We start from the raw sequence: 19450 nt of genomic DNA, 5'->3' as shown, positions 1-19450 counted from the left end.
GACACACTCAGACAGTAAACAGACCCACAGCCTGCTACCCTTCTACAAGAGCCTGTTGTTCATATCTGACAGACCAGAGGTAATTTATTTCCATTTTTTTTAAAAACATTTCTTCTCCTACTTCCTCGAAATCTTTCAGACCCAATGCCACGAGGGGCAGGTTGTGGTTGGTGGAACCGCAAATATCAGATCTTTTAAGGCCAACAAATGTTCCCGGAACCCGCTGGTCTATTATTCCGGGGAAATTCAATAAACGATCTACCAGTGAGATGAGGTGGTTTAGGAAACTATTGGTTAGTTCAATTGTTTCTGCTCTCTGGGGGAAAGAGCATGAAAAATGATGCAAAAACCGTCAAGTATTTGGGTGGTGCTGGGTAACGAAAAGAGCTTTTTATTCAGGACGGGTAAATTGCAAGCTTGGACAAGGATGAAACTCAAAAAAACTTTTCCTCCCGCCTTTTTTAAAATTTGGTAGATGTCTGATCTTGAGTGAACTCTCAATGTAAAAGAACCGAGAGGCAATTGAATAGACAAAACGAAGAAACAGTTTTCTAGGAAAAAAAGCCATCAATATCGAGAATAATTCTAAGAAATGTGTCTGAGAAGCTTGGAGAGAGATATTCACTGAAATAAATATTCTCTTAAAGTCTTCAATTATATGTCATCCAGAGAAAAATATGGGAAATGTGTTTGTGAACAATAAACTGTTGGACACGATGCCCGACTGCTGATGGCTTTGAAGACTGCTCAGAAACCAGAAAAAAGACTGAATAATGTGTTTTTGGTGCAGTGACAATCTGTTAAGATGGAGAACTGAGAAGAACAGAAGAATTTGAGAAATGTGGAGACGAGTTAAAAGAAATAAAAAATATTAGTTCGACATTTTTCCGACGGCTGCTAGTGCTTTTTTCGGCATACTCCGTGGTTACAATTATACCAGATTGCACTCTTCTTTTCAAGCGACGGAGGAAAAAAGGAGAAAGGAGAAAAAGGAGAAGAAAAAAGTTTGACGAGAAATGCACAATAACATGAATATGTTCTCAAGGCTTCAATCAAAGAGGAAACAGCGGTTAAATGTTAATTAGCCTGATTGTAGTTTTGTTGTGTGCATGGGAATGTTTGAGCTCATGTAAGATTGGGAATATAAGGACTTAAGAAGGACTCAGAGTATGAGAAAACAGTGGTCACCAATTTTTTCTGGGAAAAAAATGTTCTATGGTATCTATGGAAGACCTTTTCTCGCAGGAACCACGACTGTAGAACTGCAGCTTATGCTCTTCCTAATTCTCTTCTGGCTAACTAACCTATGACCTTTTCCTGATGCCTCTTATCCACCATTTGGAAGACCTGGCAACAGGACCGGCACTAAGCTTAAATAGGAAATTAATGCCATGAAGCTTTTTGGTAGTGACTTCCTGTCTCTGGAAATGGCCTGTAAAGATAATAATAATGATAATAGAGGAAATTTATATATATATATCCCAGCCATATGGATCAGTTCATGGTGCTTTAAAATAAACACACACACACACACACACGGGCGCACACACGCGAGCACAATTTATGTTAAAAACTGTAATCGAAGCAGATTAAGTTATACTCGAAATTGTTTTTATCCTAAGATCAAATCATCGTGGATTGCTTGGCTCCACATGATCACGAAGCAAAGAAAAAAAAAAAAAAAACACTGCCATGACTGTCGGACCTTCTCACCGGCCAACGGCACGAAGAAACCGTTATGATGACGAAGACAAGCAGTCGATGGCGGGAAGTCAGTGGGAAGCGATGTTTAGGTGGAGATGGTCTGGTGAAGACAAACAACGATGTATACGAGTAGTAAATACACAACTATAAAGCCCAGATGAAGAGGAGACTGAGACCCACGAAGAAGACCAGAAATGTAGAGAGTGGTCCACTCAAACACATCCACGCACATCTATCTCTTTGTCATTTTCTGGAGATGCTCCCAGAGGCCAAAGAACTTTGGTAACTCAGTATAAGATTGGAGATGGGTGGGGAAAGTAGTGAGATGGGTAGGAGATGGCTTTTTCTTCGCATAAAAAAATACTGGTCCTTAAAATAGTGAGGGTTTTCATCAAAACAACCTAGAAAAGGTCAGGAGATTACTTATACCTTTCTCGAGATATACAGCTTACATCAAGGGTGGAAAAGTCGAAAAATATTTACAGCCTGGTATTTTACCGAAACAGAAGTCACTCACATGTTTGCGAAAACAAACTTTTTTTTCTTTCATTTCAGTCTTGAATGAAGAGGTCGCCTCAAAGTAGTTTACTAGCTAGAAATAGGTCTTCCTTTTTTTTTATTAAGACAGTCCATCTCAGATTGCTTCGACTAATCGAGAAAACTGAAGATAATTAAAATTCAAACTGAATTTCCCGCACCCTTCTGAACCTTTATTTCATGAACATCAGTATCCGTATGACCTTTACAAGAAGTTTCTGTTTTCTCCTCCTTGCACCTGTTTTTCGTAAACATCAGTGTCTATATGGCATCTACAGACACGATAACCACGGTAGTCACAATCTGTGATGTATATTCCCTGGAAGTCGTAATAAATTTCTTCTGTCTGGATCGCTTATCTTCGGAATCAAACGAACAGACTGAAACCACACTTCTTCCATTTCTCTGGTGGGTAGGTGTAGATGACAGGTAGACGGGAAACCTCAGGCGGTTCATAACAAGTTTTTTTCTAATCCCACATTTTCGTCCAATAAGAAGGGACTAAGATGAGGGTAGTTTTCGACGGAATGCTAAAACTGGTAATGGGCGATTTCATTACATTGATATCCGGAAGGTCTCCTCGATCTCCGAAAGCTCGATGTGGCGGAGTGCATTAGTGTGGATTACTATGGAGGGATGTCTGGAATCCCGCCTTCACTCCACTGGTGCTGCTACTTTAGAGGGGAGGTGTAGAACGGATGCTGAGATGTCATTTGCATATGTTTAGTGCCAGTGTCTTTCATCTCAATTTGAACCTTTTAGAGATCCGTGAGACTGTGGGCAAGGGACGCCACTTGCAAGCAGAAGGCCAGGGGTCGAGGCGGGGTCGAGGCGGGATCGATGGAGGATGATTTACAAGGGAAGACGAAGGGCAGGTGCAGGAGTGGGTCGGGTCCGCCTGTTGCATCCCATGCCCTAGACACGGTGAACCCCATGTACAGTTCATTACTCCTACAGCCACAAAAATCTCCTTCATTTTTTACATATTACAAATATCACAGGATCATTTGTGCCGCCGTTTGCGCCGCTCTTGGTCAAGCAACCAACCGTGAACAAACATGCTAATAAAAGTAATCGATGTTGTAAGTTGATTTACATCAAATCTGCCTTCCTCCTCTTTTCCTTCTTCCGAAAGTTTGGGAGCGATGAAGTTTCTTACGCCTGATATTCACCCCAAGCTATTTCTGCTTCCAGCTTTTCTTTCTTTTTTTTTTTGAAAGGAGGATGGAAGTCTCGCGTCTTATCGCCATGGGGTAGCAATCTCGCCTTCTGCCACGAGATATATCTTCAAACTATCGGAGCTAACCAGATAACCACGCGAGTAGCAAAGATGTTGGCTGGCAGCGGTCGCTGGCGCTGTCTCTGATGGCATCACCGTCCCGCTGGTTCAAAGAGAGGCGCGCGCAGTGCTTGGTATTGGCTGGCGGCGGTGACGTATTGTAGGGAACGTAAGACCAGCCAGCAGTGACGTGTTGCAAGGAAAGTGAGGTCAACCAGCTGTGACGTGATGTAAGGAAAGTGAGGTCATCCATCTGTGACGTGTTGCATGGAAAAGTGAGGTCAGCCAGCTGTGACGTGATGCGTGGCTTTTGACAACAGTTACACCCCCTGTGACTTCTCCCGTGCGAGGCGCCAAGGAGATGCAAACAGCATTATGTTGCACTATCCGCGGTGTGTACACGACGCCCTCTGGCTGATCTACGACCTCTGATCTTTGCCCTTCTCCTGTATTGAAGTCTGGTAGTCATCGCCTGCAACGTAGGAGTAAAAGATTGCAGGTTCGAGACTCATCTAGACCCTCAAAAACCTCCTCTCTTACGAATTATCTTGCCCGAATTTTTTTACCATTAATCAGGGGAGGTAAAAAACCCATGATATAAGGGGGATGGACCCCGCCTTCCTCACGTTGTGCCACGTACAGTTACTACATAAATTTACTTGTGTGTGACATTTTCTTGCTCTGTAGTTAGCTGGCGGATGGATCGACACCCATCAGAAACCGGGTAAAACCGATACTCCAGAAATCTCCATGATGAGAGCAGAAAACCGAGTTGTCTCCAGACAAGTAGACACTAGTCGGTCTACAGAGTGCAGTCTGGCCATCTTGTAAAACAGTGTTATCGATGTTGTTACTGAGGGCAATGATCTCACAGCCTCCGTCTTTCCCTGCCAGGTATCCTTGGTATACAAGTTTTTTTTACTAACAGAATCAAGGAAGCATCTTACAATTTTTTTTTATCCACATGCACTTCAGGATCACGAAAACTCAAGTGAACATTTCCTAAGCACTTAAGTTTCTGTTGTTCACAAGTTCTTGACTACAAGCTGCAATGTGTCCTGGCTCTGGAATGGGGTTCTGTAATTTTTTAAAAAGTAAGGATGCGGCTGGGCACTTCTCACCCACCTCTCGTCTCTTGGACGATTGAAGTGGGAGAACTCAACACCCAAACTTACAAATGAGGACACAACAGACTCATGGAGTCTCAGACCATCAGCCCCCTGTGACTACTACACGACTGTCTTGATAGATAGTCGGCCACCCACTGGGAGACCTAACGACTTGATGGATGAACACTTCGTACATCACCACCAGAGCCCGACACCTCACCACCGGCACTTAGCAGACTTCTGTGGGAAAAAATAGGAAATTTACATTTGTAGGTTAACATAAAGATGCAAAATAGCATAATATGGATATTTCAATAGTTGTTTTTTTGCCTTTAAGGAGATTTACCCTTTTTATCATGTTTTCTTTCTGTCTAGACGAACTGACATTTTTAAAGATATATCCGTACTCTGATATAGCTCAAAAACTAAAAGACAGTAATGGGAATCTGGAAAGTACGAAATCTCGTCCAAACTCAAATAAATAAAATTTATCTCTTTCCTACTCTAGTACACCTTTTAAACGAGTTTATCATAAAACTGTCGTTTGTCGTGTACTACAAATAAACATAAACTCAGTCTGGCAGACATACAATCAGTTGTTCCAAACCTACTTCGCAGGTTATTCAACCTGGAGTCGTTGAAATCGTTGAAAAGGTCATCTGCTACCCTTTCCCTGCCCTCGTGTAAACTCACCGACCGGATCATAAAATTCTCATCCTTCTCTTGTCACCGAGAATAATCGCTGCATCTGGCTCCTGTTATGTCCACGTGGATGGAGGGGAAGACCATCGGAGGGAGGAGTTTACAGAGACAGGCCTTGTCGTTGTCCGCAGCTGTTGGGTGGATAAAAAATGAGGATTTACAGGTTACAAGGTGCAATAAACTAAAATCAGTAAACAAGGCAGTCTGAAAAGGTTGTCAAGAACTTTTTTTCCATAAAATTTAGAGCATCAACTCCCAGATATTAAGTGAAATGTTGAGCTTTTGTGTTTCGATTTCGAAATCAGCGGTGTGAGGTTTGAACCTCAGACATTTGGAATCTTTGACGGACTCATTAATATGATTAAAGGAGATTACTCTGTCATACTTTAATTTAATTCTCAAAGTTTCTTCTCAGAAAAAGTAGGTGATACTTTAAGAATATTTTGAGTTCCCGCTTCGCTCCTCTGATCTCGCAAATGTCGGGAGAATGATAAATGTCACATTATGAAAATGCTCAACGAGTACAATTTTGCTACAATGGCTATGATGTTCTTGGACTTTATGTTATTTTTCATCTTTTTGTTTATGTTCATTTTCTTGTTTTTAATCGTGTTCATATTCCTGTTATTTCTGTTTATTTTCTTGTTTTTAATTTGTGTTTGTTTTTTGTGTTCATGTTCTTGTTCTTTACTCTTGGTCTTTTTTTTATTTTTGATTTTATATTTCACTTTCTTTCGTCAACTCCTACTACTTTATTCATTTTATCTCTATCATTAGATCACAACAGTGTATGGTTATGTGCATGAGCGAGCCTGACCGTGTGTGTGTGTGTGTCCGTACTCGTCGATTTGTTAAAACCTCATTCATCAGAGTAGATTGAGTTGCAAGTGTCGTGTTAACGTTTTCCAGACTCTCACTGCACTCCATCATGCGCTTCCTTTCCCCCCAGATGATGAGGTGTAGCAGAAAAACAATTCAAACTAGCAGGCTTAATGCCATGTCTACATTACAGTCTCCAAGGCGCTGTTAAATAATGAATTATCTCTGACCAGCACACGCGCTGCCAACACGTGCGTGTCTTCTCCCAGAAGTTTGGAATTTGCTGGATGTAGCACCTCCATCTTTTGTTTCTCACTGGCTGGAGAACGGGATCCTCCGACAAGCAACATAGTCATCGACACTGGGATGATAGTAAGGACCAGGTTGGATGGCAATAGACCGAACTGGAGGACAGATTTCTTGAAATGCCGTTGAAAGAACATCAGCAACATGGACAACTTGGCGAGTGGGTGAATGGGGAACTGGCCAAGATTTTTTGAATTCGAAAAGGGTTTGGACTGGACAGACCTCGATGCATGGTGCGAGGAGAAGTGTGTGAGACTGATGTCCGTGATACAACTTGGATGCAAAAGTTTTTTTCTAAATTTGTTTATCACGTGCAAGCACTCCATTGCACCCCGAATATAATGCCATAATGTATGCAGCTTGGTGTCCTGTGCACTTTAAGGAGTGTGAAGAAAGCCATGAATGAAAGATTTAAAGCAAAGATTTTTTTAAAGTCGTGTGACCTGTCTTATACACAGTGGAAGCCTGTCCTCAAAAAGAAACAAAGGTTTGTGATGAAATGAGCCGAGCTTGTGGCAACTTTCGCGTGAAACATTTAGTACAGGACTGATTAAAATGACAGACTTACTGGGAGATTTATTGTGACAGTGTGTGTGTGTTGCAAGTGCATGTCTGATTCAGGCGCCAGTGCACGTGTTTCCTACACACCTCATGTTTGTTTGGTCCACTATCTTGAAGCATTAATCTCAGGCTCTAGACACACCATAAAGATTTCACTTAAAGAAACTCTGTCGAAACGTTAGTTCATCCATGACATCAGGGTTTCAACTTTGGTTGTTGACATATTTAATGGAATCAACCACAGGAAATATAAATTTGAAGTTGGTAGGTTAAGAAAAGAAACTAATACAGTTTATAATACAGTTAATAGATATTATACTTATGACCCACACAAGAATAATGACTATGTCGTTTTGTGTTTGAACTGTGTCACCCTTGGCGAGGTTTCGTTCTTATGAAGCTAGCAGCACAGGATGGCAACAATACAAGGGTCTCTAGATGAAAGACATGAGTGCCATATACTTTCTATGGGATCCATATGTCTTCGGCATTCTGTTCTGCACGGGAAGTCAGTGTGATCAAGTTTAGACAATGTCGGACATGTTCCTTCTGCTGTCTGAAAGGTCCATTCCTGTGTTTCTTGGATTCTTGGCCTCCGCTTAGCTTCGTTCTTTAAAGCTTTCTACTTGTAGTGTTCTCCGGTTGTTGCTCCTCCATAGAATTCCTTTACCCTTCTGTCCGGGTGTTTAGTGTTATTATTTCATTAACTCCACTTTAAATCTTTGTGGTTCTTTCGCTGCTTGTGAAACTTCAATTGTCCAAGACTTTTCATTAGACTGGTAAATCCAATATCATGTGGAGATGAGGTCGGTAAATCTGTTTCACCAGTAACATTGCAACAAATACACAAGTGTTGCAAATGCGACGCAGACGGTACTCAAATTATTTCATTTTGTTTGTTTGTTTGTTTGTTTGTTTGTTTGTTTGTTTGTTTGTTTGTTTGTTTGGCTGTTTGTTTGTTTCTTGGTTGTTTGTTGGTTGGTTGGTTCTGTTGGCATTTCCACTCATACTCTATACTTTTATTATTTGTTTTCTTTCTTTCTTTGTTTATTTTGTTGTTTTTTTAATTTTTTTGTTCGTAATAATTTTTTTCTCGTTTGTATGTTATTTTAAGTTTTTTCCCAAAGTCTTGCTGAAGTCTAAAGTCTTACTGTGACTGCCCTCTTCTCCTACAGTTTTCTCTCTGTCCTTTCATTCTCGATGTGTTTTCATCTCTCATTTCTTTCAGTCTCTAACTCTCCCTCTCTTTTACTGTTTTCCTTACCTTTATTGCCCGTCTCTCACTTCTCCTCCTCTAATAATTCTTCGCTGTTTACTTTCTCTCGTATTTCCTTTCTCTTTCTTTCCACACTCTATCTTCTCATCTCACCCGTTTGCTCCTCCCACGCTCTCTATAACCTTTCTGCCCATCCTGTCTGTACACGAGACTCGTGTTTGTCGTTTACTAAACACATTGCCCTATAACCCTGTCTCTCCACACCTTATGTCAACAAGTCTGTAGTGTTGTTGTGTTGTACTGAGTGTGATTGAAGTCATGTGAAGAAGGTGCACGGCAGTCAGGTTACACTCGTTGCCAGACAACGATGAATAATCTTGTCATCATGTTGTGGCCAAGGAACCTTTGCTGTCAGGTCTTGTGTCTTGAGAACCCATCTCGCTCCAGCCCTTCATTATTACTTTTCGATCATATTTCTGAGGTCCTGAATGTCAGGTGTATACAGAGATTGTATTTCTCCTGTTTCAATGGATTAGAAAGACTTGTTTTTGCTTTTCAAAAATGTATGGAATCTTAACGTATATGAAATAGAAATCATAACAATAAGAAAATAATATTGGTGGCTCTTTTTGAAACGCTTTGAATATAGAAACGGTATCAAATATTTTGTGATTATAACATTTTTGTTGTTTGATTGCAGTTTCAAAGCTCAAAATTGCCATAGTAATGTATAAGTGATTGCTTCTAAATAACTGTTTATGTTAGCTCTTAAAAAAAAAAATTTATCAGCCTTCATCGGTCGTCCTGCTGGATCTTATTAATCCACAAGTTAAACTCATCCATCACTTCTTGCTAAAGAAGCAATGATAACATAAAGAAAAATGTCTCGCCACCCAGGTCTATAAACAGAATCACTAATGAGGTCCAATAGTTGAAGAAGTGGTTTTGGAGACTGGATGACGGCCACCTGATACATAAGCATGAACTGAACTCACCCCGAGTACAGGCTTGGCCCTGCGCAATTCGTCTCCACTGTTGCACATCAGACGAGCCTGGTGCGACTCTCAGCCTCTATTTCAAGCGCATTCCTTCTTCCACTGAGGCCTGACTTCATCCCTCCATCCATTTCCTTTTTTCCCCTCGTTTCCTTTCCCATACCAGCTGCGCCAGACTTGGTTTTTATTGGCCTTTGCCCCCATGTACACACCTTTTTTACTTGTAGACAGTACTACAATAGCTCATCTTCTGTGGCTTCCCAGTTGTTTTCGATTTTGATGTACCTTTTATGTTTTCTTCGGTAGTACACAGGGGTTTGGCTGCTTTGAAGTCCTTGGTTAGACCGACATCTGTGACTAAGATAGCTTTGGGTTGGTTGAGAGTGAGGATTAATGAGGTTTGTTGTTTTGTTCTGTTTTTTGTTTGTTTGTTTTTTTTTTGTTTGTTTTATTTTTGTTTTTTGTTTTTTTTTTGTTGTTTTTTTTTTTTTTTTTTGCTATGATTAGGATTTCTGTTGTAGGTCTTTGAATTTGGACAAAACGATGGAGTAAAAAATAAACCAAAACTATCAAGATTAATATTTGCTAATCCCCCAACCACGTTCGGCTTGTTTGCACATGCGTATGAACAGATTAGTCCTTAAAGAAAGTACACTAAACAAGGTCATTAGTCGGTTTTTTCCACATCGTTTCTCTGCTTTTCGACTTTTATCTTGAATTCTTTTTAGTGCTGACCGGCAGTGAAGAAATGAGGCTTTCTGGAAATGGAAGTGAAGTCCATGCACTCCTCATATCGTGGATTTCTAAACAGTCTATTCGGTAGAAACAACGGGAAGTGCTTCCATGGGACGCTGCTTTGACACATTCATTTATTCCTATCAAAAATATATTTACACAAAATTGATTTCAAAATTGATATTGTTGACTCTCCGGGCTCTAAGGAGACAACTCTTCCAAGGAAGTTTGCGTGATTCCAAACATCATGAAGAAATTGCAAAACACGAAGGGTGACAACCCGTGAACAGTGACATCCGTCAACGCACAGCCTCGTTTCCGATCAGATACGTACTTCCTGCAACGGTCAGTAACGACTTGTAGAGAGTGGTCAGGCGGGGAGACAATCACCCAACAAGCGCCAGACATCTTAGCACCGCGTTTGTGAAAATAGGACTGGCCACCATAACACACAGCGCCCTCTACCTCAGCCTTGCCATAATTTAAATTATATATAAGTATGTGAAAAAGAATCCGGAAGTTGATGACTTGTTTGCGCCGGACGGAGACGGCCACGAGGGAAATAAGGAACTCAGTTGACCGAGCTGGTGATAGGGAGACAATCGTCTGTAGGACTCATTTCATGTCTGACCACTACTCATCGCTTTGTCCACCCGCTAGACTAAACACCTTTTCCATCAAGAAAACGGTTTGTTTTCTATCATTTCTTTGGATAAAAATATGGGAATGTATCTTAGTGCAATCTTAATTGATGTTTGTTTTATGTTTTTGTTTATGAATGCGATTTTCTCTCTCTAAACAGTCGATCCCAATTTTTATGCGCATGTGGATTATCTACCCTGGTGTGTGTGTGAGAGAGAGGGAGGGAGAGACAAAATCCCTGGTGAAGAAAGCATTTGATGTAGTCCAACAGGTATGCTAGAGTTGTGTGTGTGTGTGATAGTCACAGGAAGCCAGTAGTTTAGGGATGACAGGTCGGGACATCAGAGCATAAGTCATCATGATGAGTTGAGTTCAGACTAATTTCCCATAGCACATTTGTCGGTGTAATGCTACTTGAAGCCACTTCCTAGGTGCGACACCCCGGTTATTAGACTGGATTTAAGGCTGTGAACTCCTTCCCTCATTAGTCTGATGGGAGCAATTTGCTTCTTCCTCATCTACTTTCTGGCGGATGCTTCATCCGGCTTCCCCCGAAGAAAAGCTTTCAGTCATTGTCGGCTTTGGTCTGCTTTAAACAACGAGAGAAATGCGGGGAGGCGGGTACCTGCAGCACGGAGGGTGGCAGGTGGTAGATGATTGTGATCTGAATGAAGGCTAGTGCACTGTGGGAACTCCGTGCGTCATCAACGGCAATGAATCAAGGTGGGAGGCAGGACAATTCTTCATAAACAAGCTGTTGATGAAAGTATGGGGGAGGCTTATAAAAATTCTTCTGATATGTGTGTAAAATTATTTTATCGCCGCATATTTTTTCTGTTAATTAAACAGCAACAATGCCATCAGCAGAAGAGGCTGACGGACAAAATAAAAAACAAAACAAAAAACAAACAAACAAACAACGAAAAACGAATGATTATAAAAAATGGAAACAAAAAGAAAATATCAATAATAGAATCAAAACATCAAGAACAAGAAAGTAGAATTAAAAGACGACAAGATGGAGAGGACGAAAAACTTGAAGATGAAGAAACGACAACACCTTGGCACACTCCTCTTGTTCTCTCTGCCACAAACATTTCATCTGCAACACACATTTGCCTCCAAGCTCCTCCGTGATGAGCAAAACATTTCGGGGAGGGAGAGATTCATCACCTTACATGTTGTGTAAAGAATGTTTCACGGGTGCAAGGTTACCCGCTCATCAACTCATGGAGGCGTAGCAACCCTGGCTCTGCAGCTACTCATCGGTTGGTGGTGGTGTTGGAGGTGGTTGTGGTAGGGGAGATGGTGGTGGTAGGAGAGGAGGTTGGAGGAACGGGTGTGAATGGCGGGGTGGCTGGAAGGCTGCCAGGAGTCGTCCCCGTGAACCGGAACGTTTAAAATCTCTACTTCACAGCTCCCCGGCGCGAGGCGATAAGGCACGGCACCCGACACGCCGGGGTGGCTGGTCGCAGCAGACGATACCCGCGAGATACCTGGCAAGATGAGGAAGCAGGATAGGCTTCGCGGAGTCCGATAATGTTGTATCATCTCCGACATCGATGCTGGTTGGCGTCAGTCGAGCGCAAACACCAGACTCCGAGCTCACGTGTAAACATGTGCGCGTGCACGTGTCGGAAGGATGTTAACTGCTGGAGCGAACGACGGGTTGAAAGAATCGCTGTTTAAGGGAGAGTGCACGAGGATCCGTTACCCGTCTACAATATACTGGTGATAGGTTATAAACCTCTCAACACTTCATAAACCGTATTTGCGTTTGTTAGGTGAACAAGTCATCGTTCATGCTTGCAGTGTGTTGGTGGTGTGGATGTCGCAGTCTGCGATGATGGTCCGTTGTCCAGCGTGTAGACGCTGCATAAACTAGTGTACAGTCTGTTAGTCATTAACAGGAGTTTGGTAATTAAGGAAGCAGTGATGGTGTCTGTCAGACCATGTGGCTGATGTTTTCCCCACCATTCATAGTTCCTGTCATGTCTCGAGGTGTTAATGGTCACAGGTGTCTGAGTGCAGCAAGGACAAATGAAATATATCCAGTACAAGAATTGTTGCTTTTTGTTTCGTTTAACTTCTGATTGGTCTAACTTGTTTGTTTGCTAGTTTAAAAGAGCGCACCGAAAGTTTTTCTGTCACGTGGATTGCATATTTCATTTGCAGGCGTAGAAAAATAATTGCAAAAATAAGGTTACATCTCAACATCGTGGAGCGGAAATTGGTTAGTCGCAATCTGAAGACGCTTTGTGCATCATTAAGTCCGACATGTAAATGCTGATTAATGAAGTTTGCACCTCCTTCCCCCCAAAAAAACCCAAATGTAAAATAAATAAAAAAAACACAAGCAAAACGCCAGGCTTCAGACGTTCATTAAAGTTTTCATGTGCTTATCCGCAGGATTTGTAAATGGGTGTCGGAAGGTCTGAGGGAGGAAGAGGCAGAGACAAACAAATGAAGGTAGCAATGTCGTCAAGCAGAGGGCGACAGCGGCGCAATGATGGTCGTTATAACCGCGCCTCCGACACAGACTTCAAAATAAGTTCCGTTGGGAGGTGTGACGTAGCTGACCACGGCGATTGACAATCATGCGTTTCCTGGCAATTACGTGGGATGATGATGATGATGATGATGATGATGATGATGATGATGATATCTGTCAATATTGGATCTCGTGTTATCTCAAACAGGAAACTTGTTTATCCTGGAAGCACTCGTTCTAATCGTGTGTTCTGTGTAGTCATGTGATCAAACGGTATCGCTCGCAGACAGGGGAGGGGGAGTGGATGAGTAAAGAGAGAGAAGAGGGGGAACTGCGCATGTGCGGCTGGGTACGCGGGAACCGCTCAGCGTACACACCCTGTTGTCCAATGTGTTTCTGAGTTTATTCAGGCTCCGTGGATAGAGTCGCTGTCTTGACTTTTGGCATGATAACCGCTTCCAGGTCTTAACACTTCCACGTGATTCGCGGCTGGCACACGTCCCTCCCTCTTCCACCCAGCTACCCCCCCCCTTGCTGGCGGATGTTCGTTGAAAAAGCTCGTGAAACCGTTTACGACTGTGGTGACCGTTGTGAGAAGTAATACATCTACATGGCTTCTTAAAACCGTTTTAACGGCTGCGGATGGGATTTTAAAAGTAGAAGCTGACCCGAAGCAAGACATTTGTAAGTACGTTGTTGTTTATTTAAGTTGTTGTTTATTGTTGAGAACAAAATACTGTCCTGAACAGTCTTGTAGCGTGTTCATCAATAAACTTTTAAAGCGATACTACTGTAGATAAAACCATTTCCATGGAAACCTTTTCTTGCAAGCAAAGCAGAGGATACTAGTGTTAATTAACTTCTTGTCAAGACATCAAAGTAAACACTTGATGTGATTTTTAATGAAGGTTTGAACTGTACCGTGTTCCTCAGTCTCCGTACGTATGCACAAACATCTTTATTCCGAAAGCCAGAAACGTACGTGCGTATGTGTGTGTGTGAGAGAGAGAGAGAGAGAGAGAGAAAAGTGTGTGTGAGTGAGTTAATGTGTGTGTGTGTGTGTGCATGTGCGTGTGTATACGTTTTTTCTCGCTCCCTACCCCAGTTCCCTGGAGCCTGCGGGAGGCCGGCAAACAGAAGCAGGCAGCATGGCGCTGATAGGGTGAGCCTCCCAAGATGGGGACAAAGCACGGCCCCTCCATCTTCAGTAAATACGACGGCCTTTCTCCTTTGTGCCATGCTGATAATTCTGGAGCTTTGCTTGCGTTTGAGAGCTTTGGAGCTCTCTTCTGGGTTTTGCTGAAAATCATTCTGGCTTTGTGTTGATGTGAACGCCGGTCTCTCTCTTTCTTTCTTTTTTTCTGTTTTCTTTTTTTTTTTTTTTTTGGCGGTTGAGGTGTGAGCGCGTGCGTGTATGTGGAGCCTAGCGTGAGATGTGTGGCGCTGTGGCTTTTCTCTACCTTCTCTTCCCTGCCTCTTCCAGAATAACGACAGTTACAAACAGAAACCGTACTCACAACAAACATTCCAGCATCGAAAATTTTGCTCGTACAGTTCTTTGCTCGCGTTTCATCTCTGCGAATAATTATCTGATAACGAGCAGAACATTTCCTTGAGTAGAGATGAAAATCAAGATGCCTTGCCGAAGGATAGGAATGCAGATTTTTTGCCTCTCCGGGGCTAATAAGACACTGAACTCAGGTCAGTCACGTGACGTTGGAATCTCCATGTAAAACTGCTGACAGCACATTTTTGAGACTAGAATATTACAGCAACAAAGATGAAAACTCTCTACGCCGCCATCATCTTGGTTAGCAAGAGGTTTGTAGGTCACGTGATAAGTAGACGAGATTTGATTGGGGCGATGGTAATCTCGGGACATAGTGAGCCGATGGCGGGCGACATGACTGTCGTTAGCGAACTTAATTGTGTAACGGTCCCCCTGTGTCGTCACTAGGCTGGGGTCAAGCCTCTAACCGTCTTGCAGACGCATTTACGTGTCTTATTCTTGTAAATTAATTTAGATTGACAGGCCACGGTAAGCGGGGCATTGTCTGCAGTCAGGTTCTGGAAAAAATGAATAAAGAGATTGGTCGGGACGACCTGCGAGAAGACGGGAAGGCTTCTAGCTTCCTAATCGCCATTTATTAACCTCGCTTGAAAGATATTTATTGGCTCTCTCTCTTTTATAGTAACCTGCTTTGTTTTCTGACACAGACATTGACCGTTGGTATTTGAGAATAAAAGGCTGTCTACATCCGGGTTTTTCTGTCCTGATGGCTGACTATACTTGCAAACTGGAGGTCAGCTGCGGTAATTTGCCTGTCGAGCAGGTCTCGGGCCTGTCAGACTTCGTCACTTCCTGTTCTTCTTGCCTGAAGTAAGAAATGTCCTGTTTCACCCCAGCCAGCTGCCCGGAGGATAAATGATGCTTCGGTAATGTGTGAGATTAGGTGACATTGCATGGAGGGACCGATGTCTATTGATCCGGGGGATGCTGGTCGGGAGCAGCTGTCGCTGTTTGTAACGTTTTTCACCAACAACACGTGTAAACAAAAAATACCGCACTATCTGAATTAACTGCACAATTTCCTGAGTGGCTTAAAAGGGATGGGAACAGTTAAGTAAAAAGTAAAAAAGGTATATCCTCATCCTCTACATAAAAAACACTTTTTTGATACAGAATATTTCCTTGAAAATTTGTCAGACCTTTGTTATGTTGAAAGCATCTCTCATGTCCGTTAAACCTTGTCGGAGCGAGACACCGATCCGCGGATGTCACTGTCAAGAGCTTTTAGGTCTTTTCTTCATCCACTCATGCTCTGAATTTCTCCCCTCCCTTCTGTCTCTCTCTCATATCCGTCAAAGCTTTCTCCTGCCTTTCTTCTTCTGTCATACGGAGAATGGAGGCACAAAGCTGGTTTGTTCTCTACCAAAATTTTAGCTTTATTGCAAAACACGAGGAAGAGGGGGTCTATGGGAGTTTTTCAATCAGATCCCTGCTAGTGCTGTCTTTTCTAGTCGCCAAGTCGTCTCCATCACAACCTGCGAAATAAAACTTTCTCTGGGTTTAATCTACCCCTCGTCTTGTGGAGTGTGGGTGGTCCAGTGTTGGACTCCTGATCACGATTGACACCTGGCTCAGCTCCAATACTCGTTGGAATGAAAATGCAGGAGCTTCTCTAAGGCCGTGGACTTGGTTGCTTTGTGAAAGCAGCGCATAATGAGATGCACAAATCCCATTCCTCTCTGCATTCCTCTCAATAAGCATCTTTTAATCATTTAAAGCCCGGGCTGTGCGCGTGAGAAGATTCTTGCGAGTACGAGCGTCAGTGGCGGTTCCTTCATACGATCCGGCGAGAATTTATTATTATTGTCCCCTAACCCTAACCCTGAAAGGTCATGAGTTTTTATTTGCATCATTCAGCAAGGATTTATTTCTCCCCTTATTCACTAATAATAGTAATGGATTGAGTAAGCGAAAGAATGAAGGATGGCTGGATGGAGGGAAGAAATAAAGACATGCAGCAACAATTGCAGCTGTATCTCTGTCTCTCACAGCCAGTCCCCCAATTAGCGCCTGTCCGGCATCAAACGTGCTTGCCCAAGCCAAACAGTTATTCTGAGCTTCTATCTTTTACTTCTTAAGCAGAACGGGCAATGATCCAATTTATCTTTCCTTCGACAGTTTATTAAGTCTGTCCTTCACACCTGCGGATGAATATTTTAGACCTTCAGGCTTTTAGCATCCACATTAACATTCACTGCAGCGATAATACTACATCGCAAATGATTATACACCGAAGTATACAATAATTTTGTTTCAGGTCTATCTCACATGCGTAGCCTCCCTCTTTCTAATACTCCAGTTCATATTCCTTTGCCACTCATTTCCTATCTTTCTCCTCTTCTCTCTCATTCTTCTTCCCTCATTCTGTCCATCTTGTGCTGCTGGATGCTGCTGACGAAAAGACTGGAGAGAAATGTTCAACCCTTACGCACTTCAAAGCATCCAAACCCTCTCCACCCAAGTCTGTGACGAAGTCCGCAGCGCCCTCAGCTCACAGTCTGGCATACTTGTCCTCCAGTGAAATAGAGACACGGAGGGTTCCCTCTACCCTTCCCCCCAGACATTCCTCCCGCAGTCAGCAGCTCGGAGCTTTCACACTAAGTCTCCAGGGACACAGCTTGGCACTGCGTCATGACAACGCGCATGCGCAGTGGTGATTTTATTGTCAGGCACCACAACACGTGTCTGGCACTGTGGTCTGTAGCAGGGTATACAACCAACTGATGCCATGTGTTACAGCAGAGAAAGAAATGTTCTAGTGTTACAGTGTTACAGTGGAGAAAGTAATGTTAATAATCTGTAGTAGGAACAAGTTTTGTGGACACATAAATAAATGATCGACTAGCAAGATTAATTTAGAATACACAATAAAACAAGAGAAAGAATGTACACGTGTGTGAGTGAGAGAAGAGGAGAGAGCGGAGAGAATAAGGAGAGGAGGATGCGAGTATCTGAGAAGATGGATGTGAATAGAAGGAAGAAGCCGACCAATCATTGGTTTTTTTTTGCTTCACATGTCAGTCGTGACGAGACTACTAATTAAGATATCATTCTCTTCCCCCAATTTTGTCCAGCTGGCTCCCTCTGCTTGAGAAAAAAAAAAACCTGGTATTGTTTGCACGCGTGCGCGCATGCGCCCCTGTTAATGGCGCAATGAAACTATAAAGTTATATGTAGGTACAGCATGCTACCAAACCTTGTGATGTCTCAAAATTATCAAACAGCTCGTTCAATAACTGCACGCACCAATGCACGCATGAATACACAAAGGAATTCATTGATTCACATCTACCAACGCACATACATTCACGACAGCACCACATCAGGAGAGAGAGAGAAGAGTGGCATAAAGTAGAACTGAATATGATTGATTCCTTGTACATTAATACTGAACGATGATATTAGTCGACAGCTGAATGCAATACATGTTGACTAACAAATGTAATGCTAATCAACTGGTGTCGATAATAAAGCTGACTGCTGAAGACGACATTGGCCATATGCTCACTCGCTCACTCACATGCAAACGTGACACTAACATGACCTTTGATTCCTCCCCAACAATACCCGAAGTTCATGACTGATTCTCTTTCCTCTTCTGTCTGCAGAACATGATGAATCTCTCCAACACCACCCCGATCGTCCCCACTCCCACCCTGAACGATGGCCTTAACAACATGACTTACGACGATTTGATGGAGCTGTACAAACAGAATGCCCCCGTGGCAGTGGCCGTTGACCGCTTGGTGACCCCCTTCTTCTACCTCATCGGCCTCCCGTGCAACCCGCTGTGTGCCTTCATCTGGCTCGGCCGCCGCACTCGGCGCAACAACTCCTCCGCCATCTACCTGGGCGCTCTGTCCATCTCGCACACCGCCCTCCTGCTGCTGCACATCTTCCTGGAGATCAACTACGCCTGGAAGATCAAAACCTACGACGGCTACGCCACCTGCGAGTTGTTCTACACCCTTGTACTACTGGCCACAGTACCTGGCTCCTGTTGGTGCTGGGTTTCACCGTCGAGCGCTACCTCGCCATCTGCCACCCGTTCCTGAAGGAGAAGTACTGCACGGTTCGGCGGGCCATTGCCGTGACCATCTGCTGACCATTTGCCTGCTTCCTGCTGAGCAGTGTTCAGGCCTTCCTGTGGACCTACGACAAGGAGTTTCTTGCAACCATCGTCAGTTCCTGCGCGAGACTAAATTCCCTTCACTGTGGACCTGGTTCACGGAGCTGACGATGTTCGGGGTGGCACCCCTGGCTGCTCTCGTCTTCAACATTCTCGTCATCCGCGAGATCCGCACCCTGACCACCCGCGGCCCTGCCTCCGTGCATGGTCCAGGATCAGGACCAGTGGCTGGACAGAACCAGGCATCCACCTCCACCCTACTGTACGTGTCCTTTTATCTCATTTGCACCTGGCTACCCGCCACCCTGGTGTACTCGCTGGAACGCGAGTTCCCCATGCAGCACCCGAACCACTATACATACTACACCGTGAGGAAGATTTGCGAGGAGGTGACCATCTCCAACTCGGCCTGCTACTTCTTCATCTACTACGTCACCGGCAAGGCACTTCAGAGACAGTGTCAAGCAGTTGCTGTGTCCAGAAGGTTCTTGTCTGTCCAAGAACAAGAACAACAGTAATGCTAAACATTACATCGCCATTTCCAAGACTGACAACGGCCACACCTGCATTACAACCGTCTGAACTACTTTTTACTTAGGTCGCCAAGACCATTGTTGACATCGTGCTGATTGCCAAAATAATCTCCGGTGTGCGG

At 43.4% G+C, this 19450-nt stretch overlaps 1 protein-coding gene across 1 annotated transcript; it reads left to right on the top strand.

The window, feature by feature from the left end:
• Positions 1-13631: 13631 nt before the first annotated feature.
• Positions 13632-18774, top strand: LOC112554532 (pyrokinin-1 receptor-like). The gene is given in 3 exon segments (XM_025222332.1): positions 13632-13780; positions 18275-18662; positions 18665-18774. Coding segments are annotated over 2 exon segments (492 nt in total). The 5' UTR covers positions 13632-13780; positions 18275-18277; the 3' UTR covers positions 18772-18774.
• Positions 18775-19450: the final 676 nt, after the last annotated feature.

This window comes from Pomacea canaliculata, linkage group LG13 (genome assembly GCF_003073045.1).
Source record: "Pomacea canaliculata isolate SZHN2017 linkage group LG13, ASM307304v1, whole genome shotgun sequence".
NCBI classification, from domain to species: Eukaryota; Metazoa; Mollusca; class Gastropoda; order Architaenioglossa; family Ampullariidae; genus Pomacea; species Pomacea canaliculata.
The sequence above is the reverse complement of the archived record's forward strand: the minus strand, read 5'-3'. Positions and strand labels throughout refer to the sequence as shown.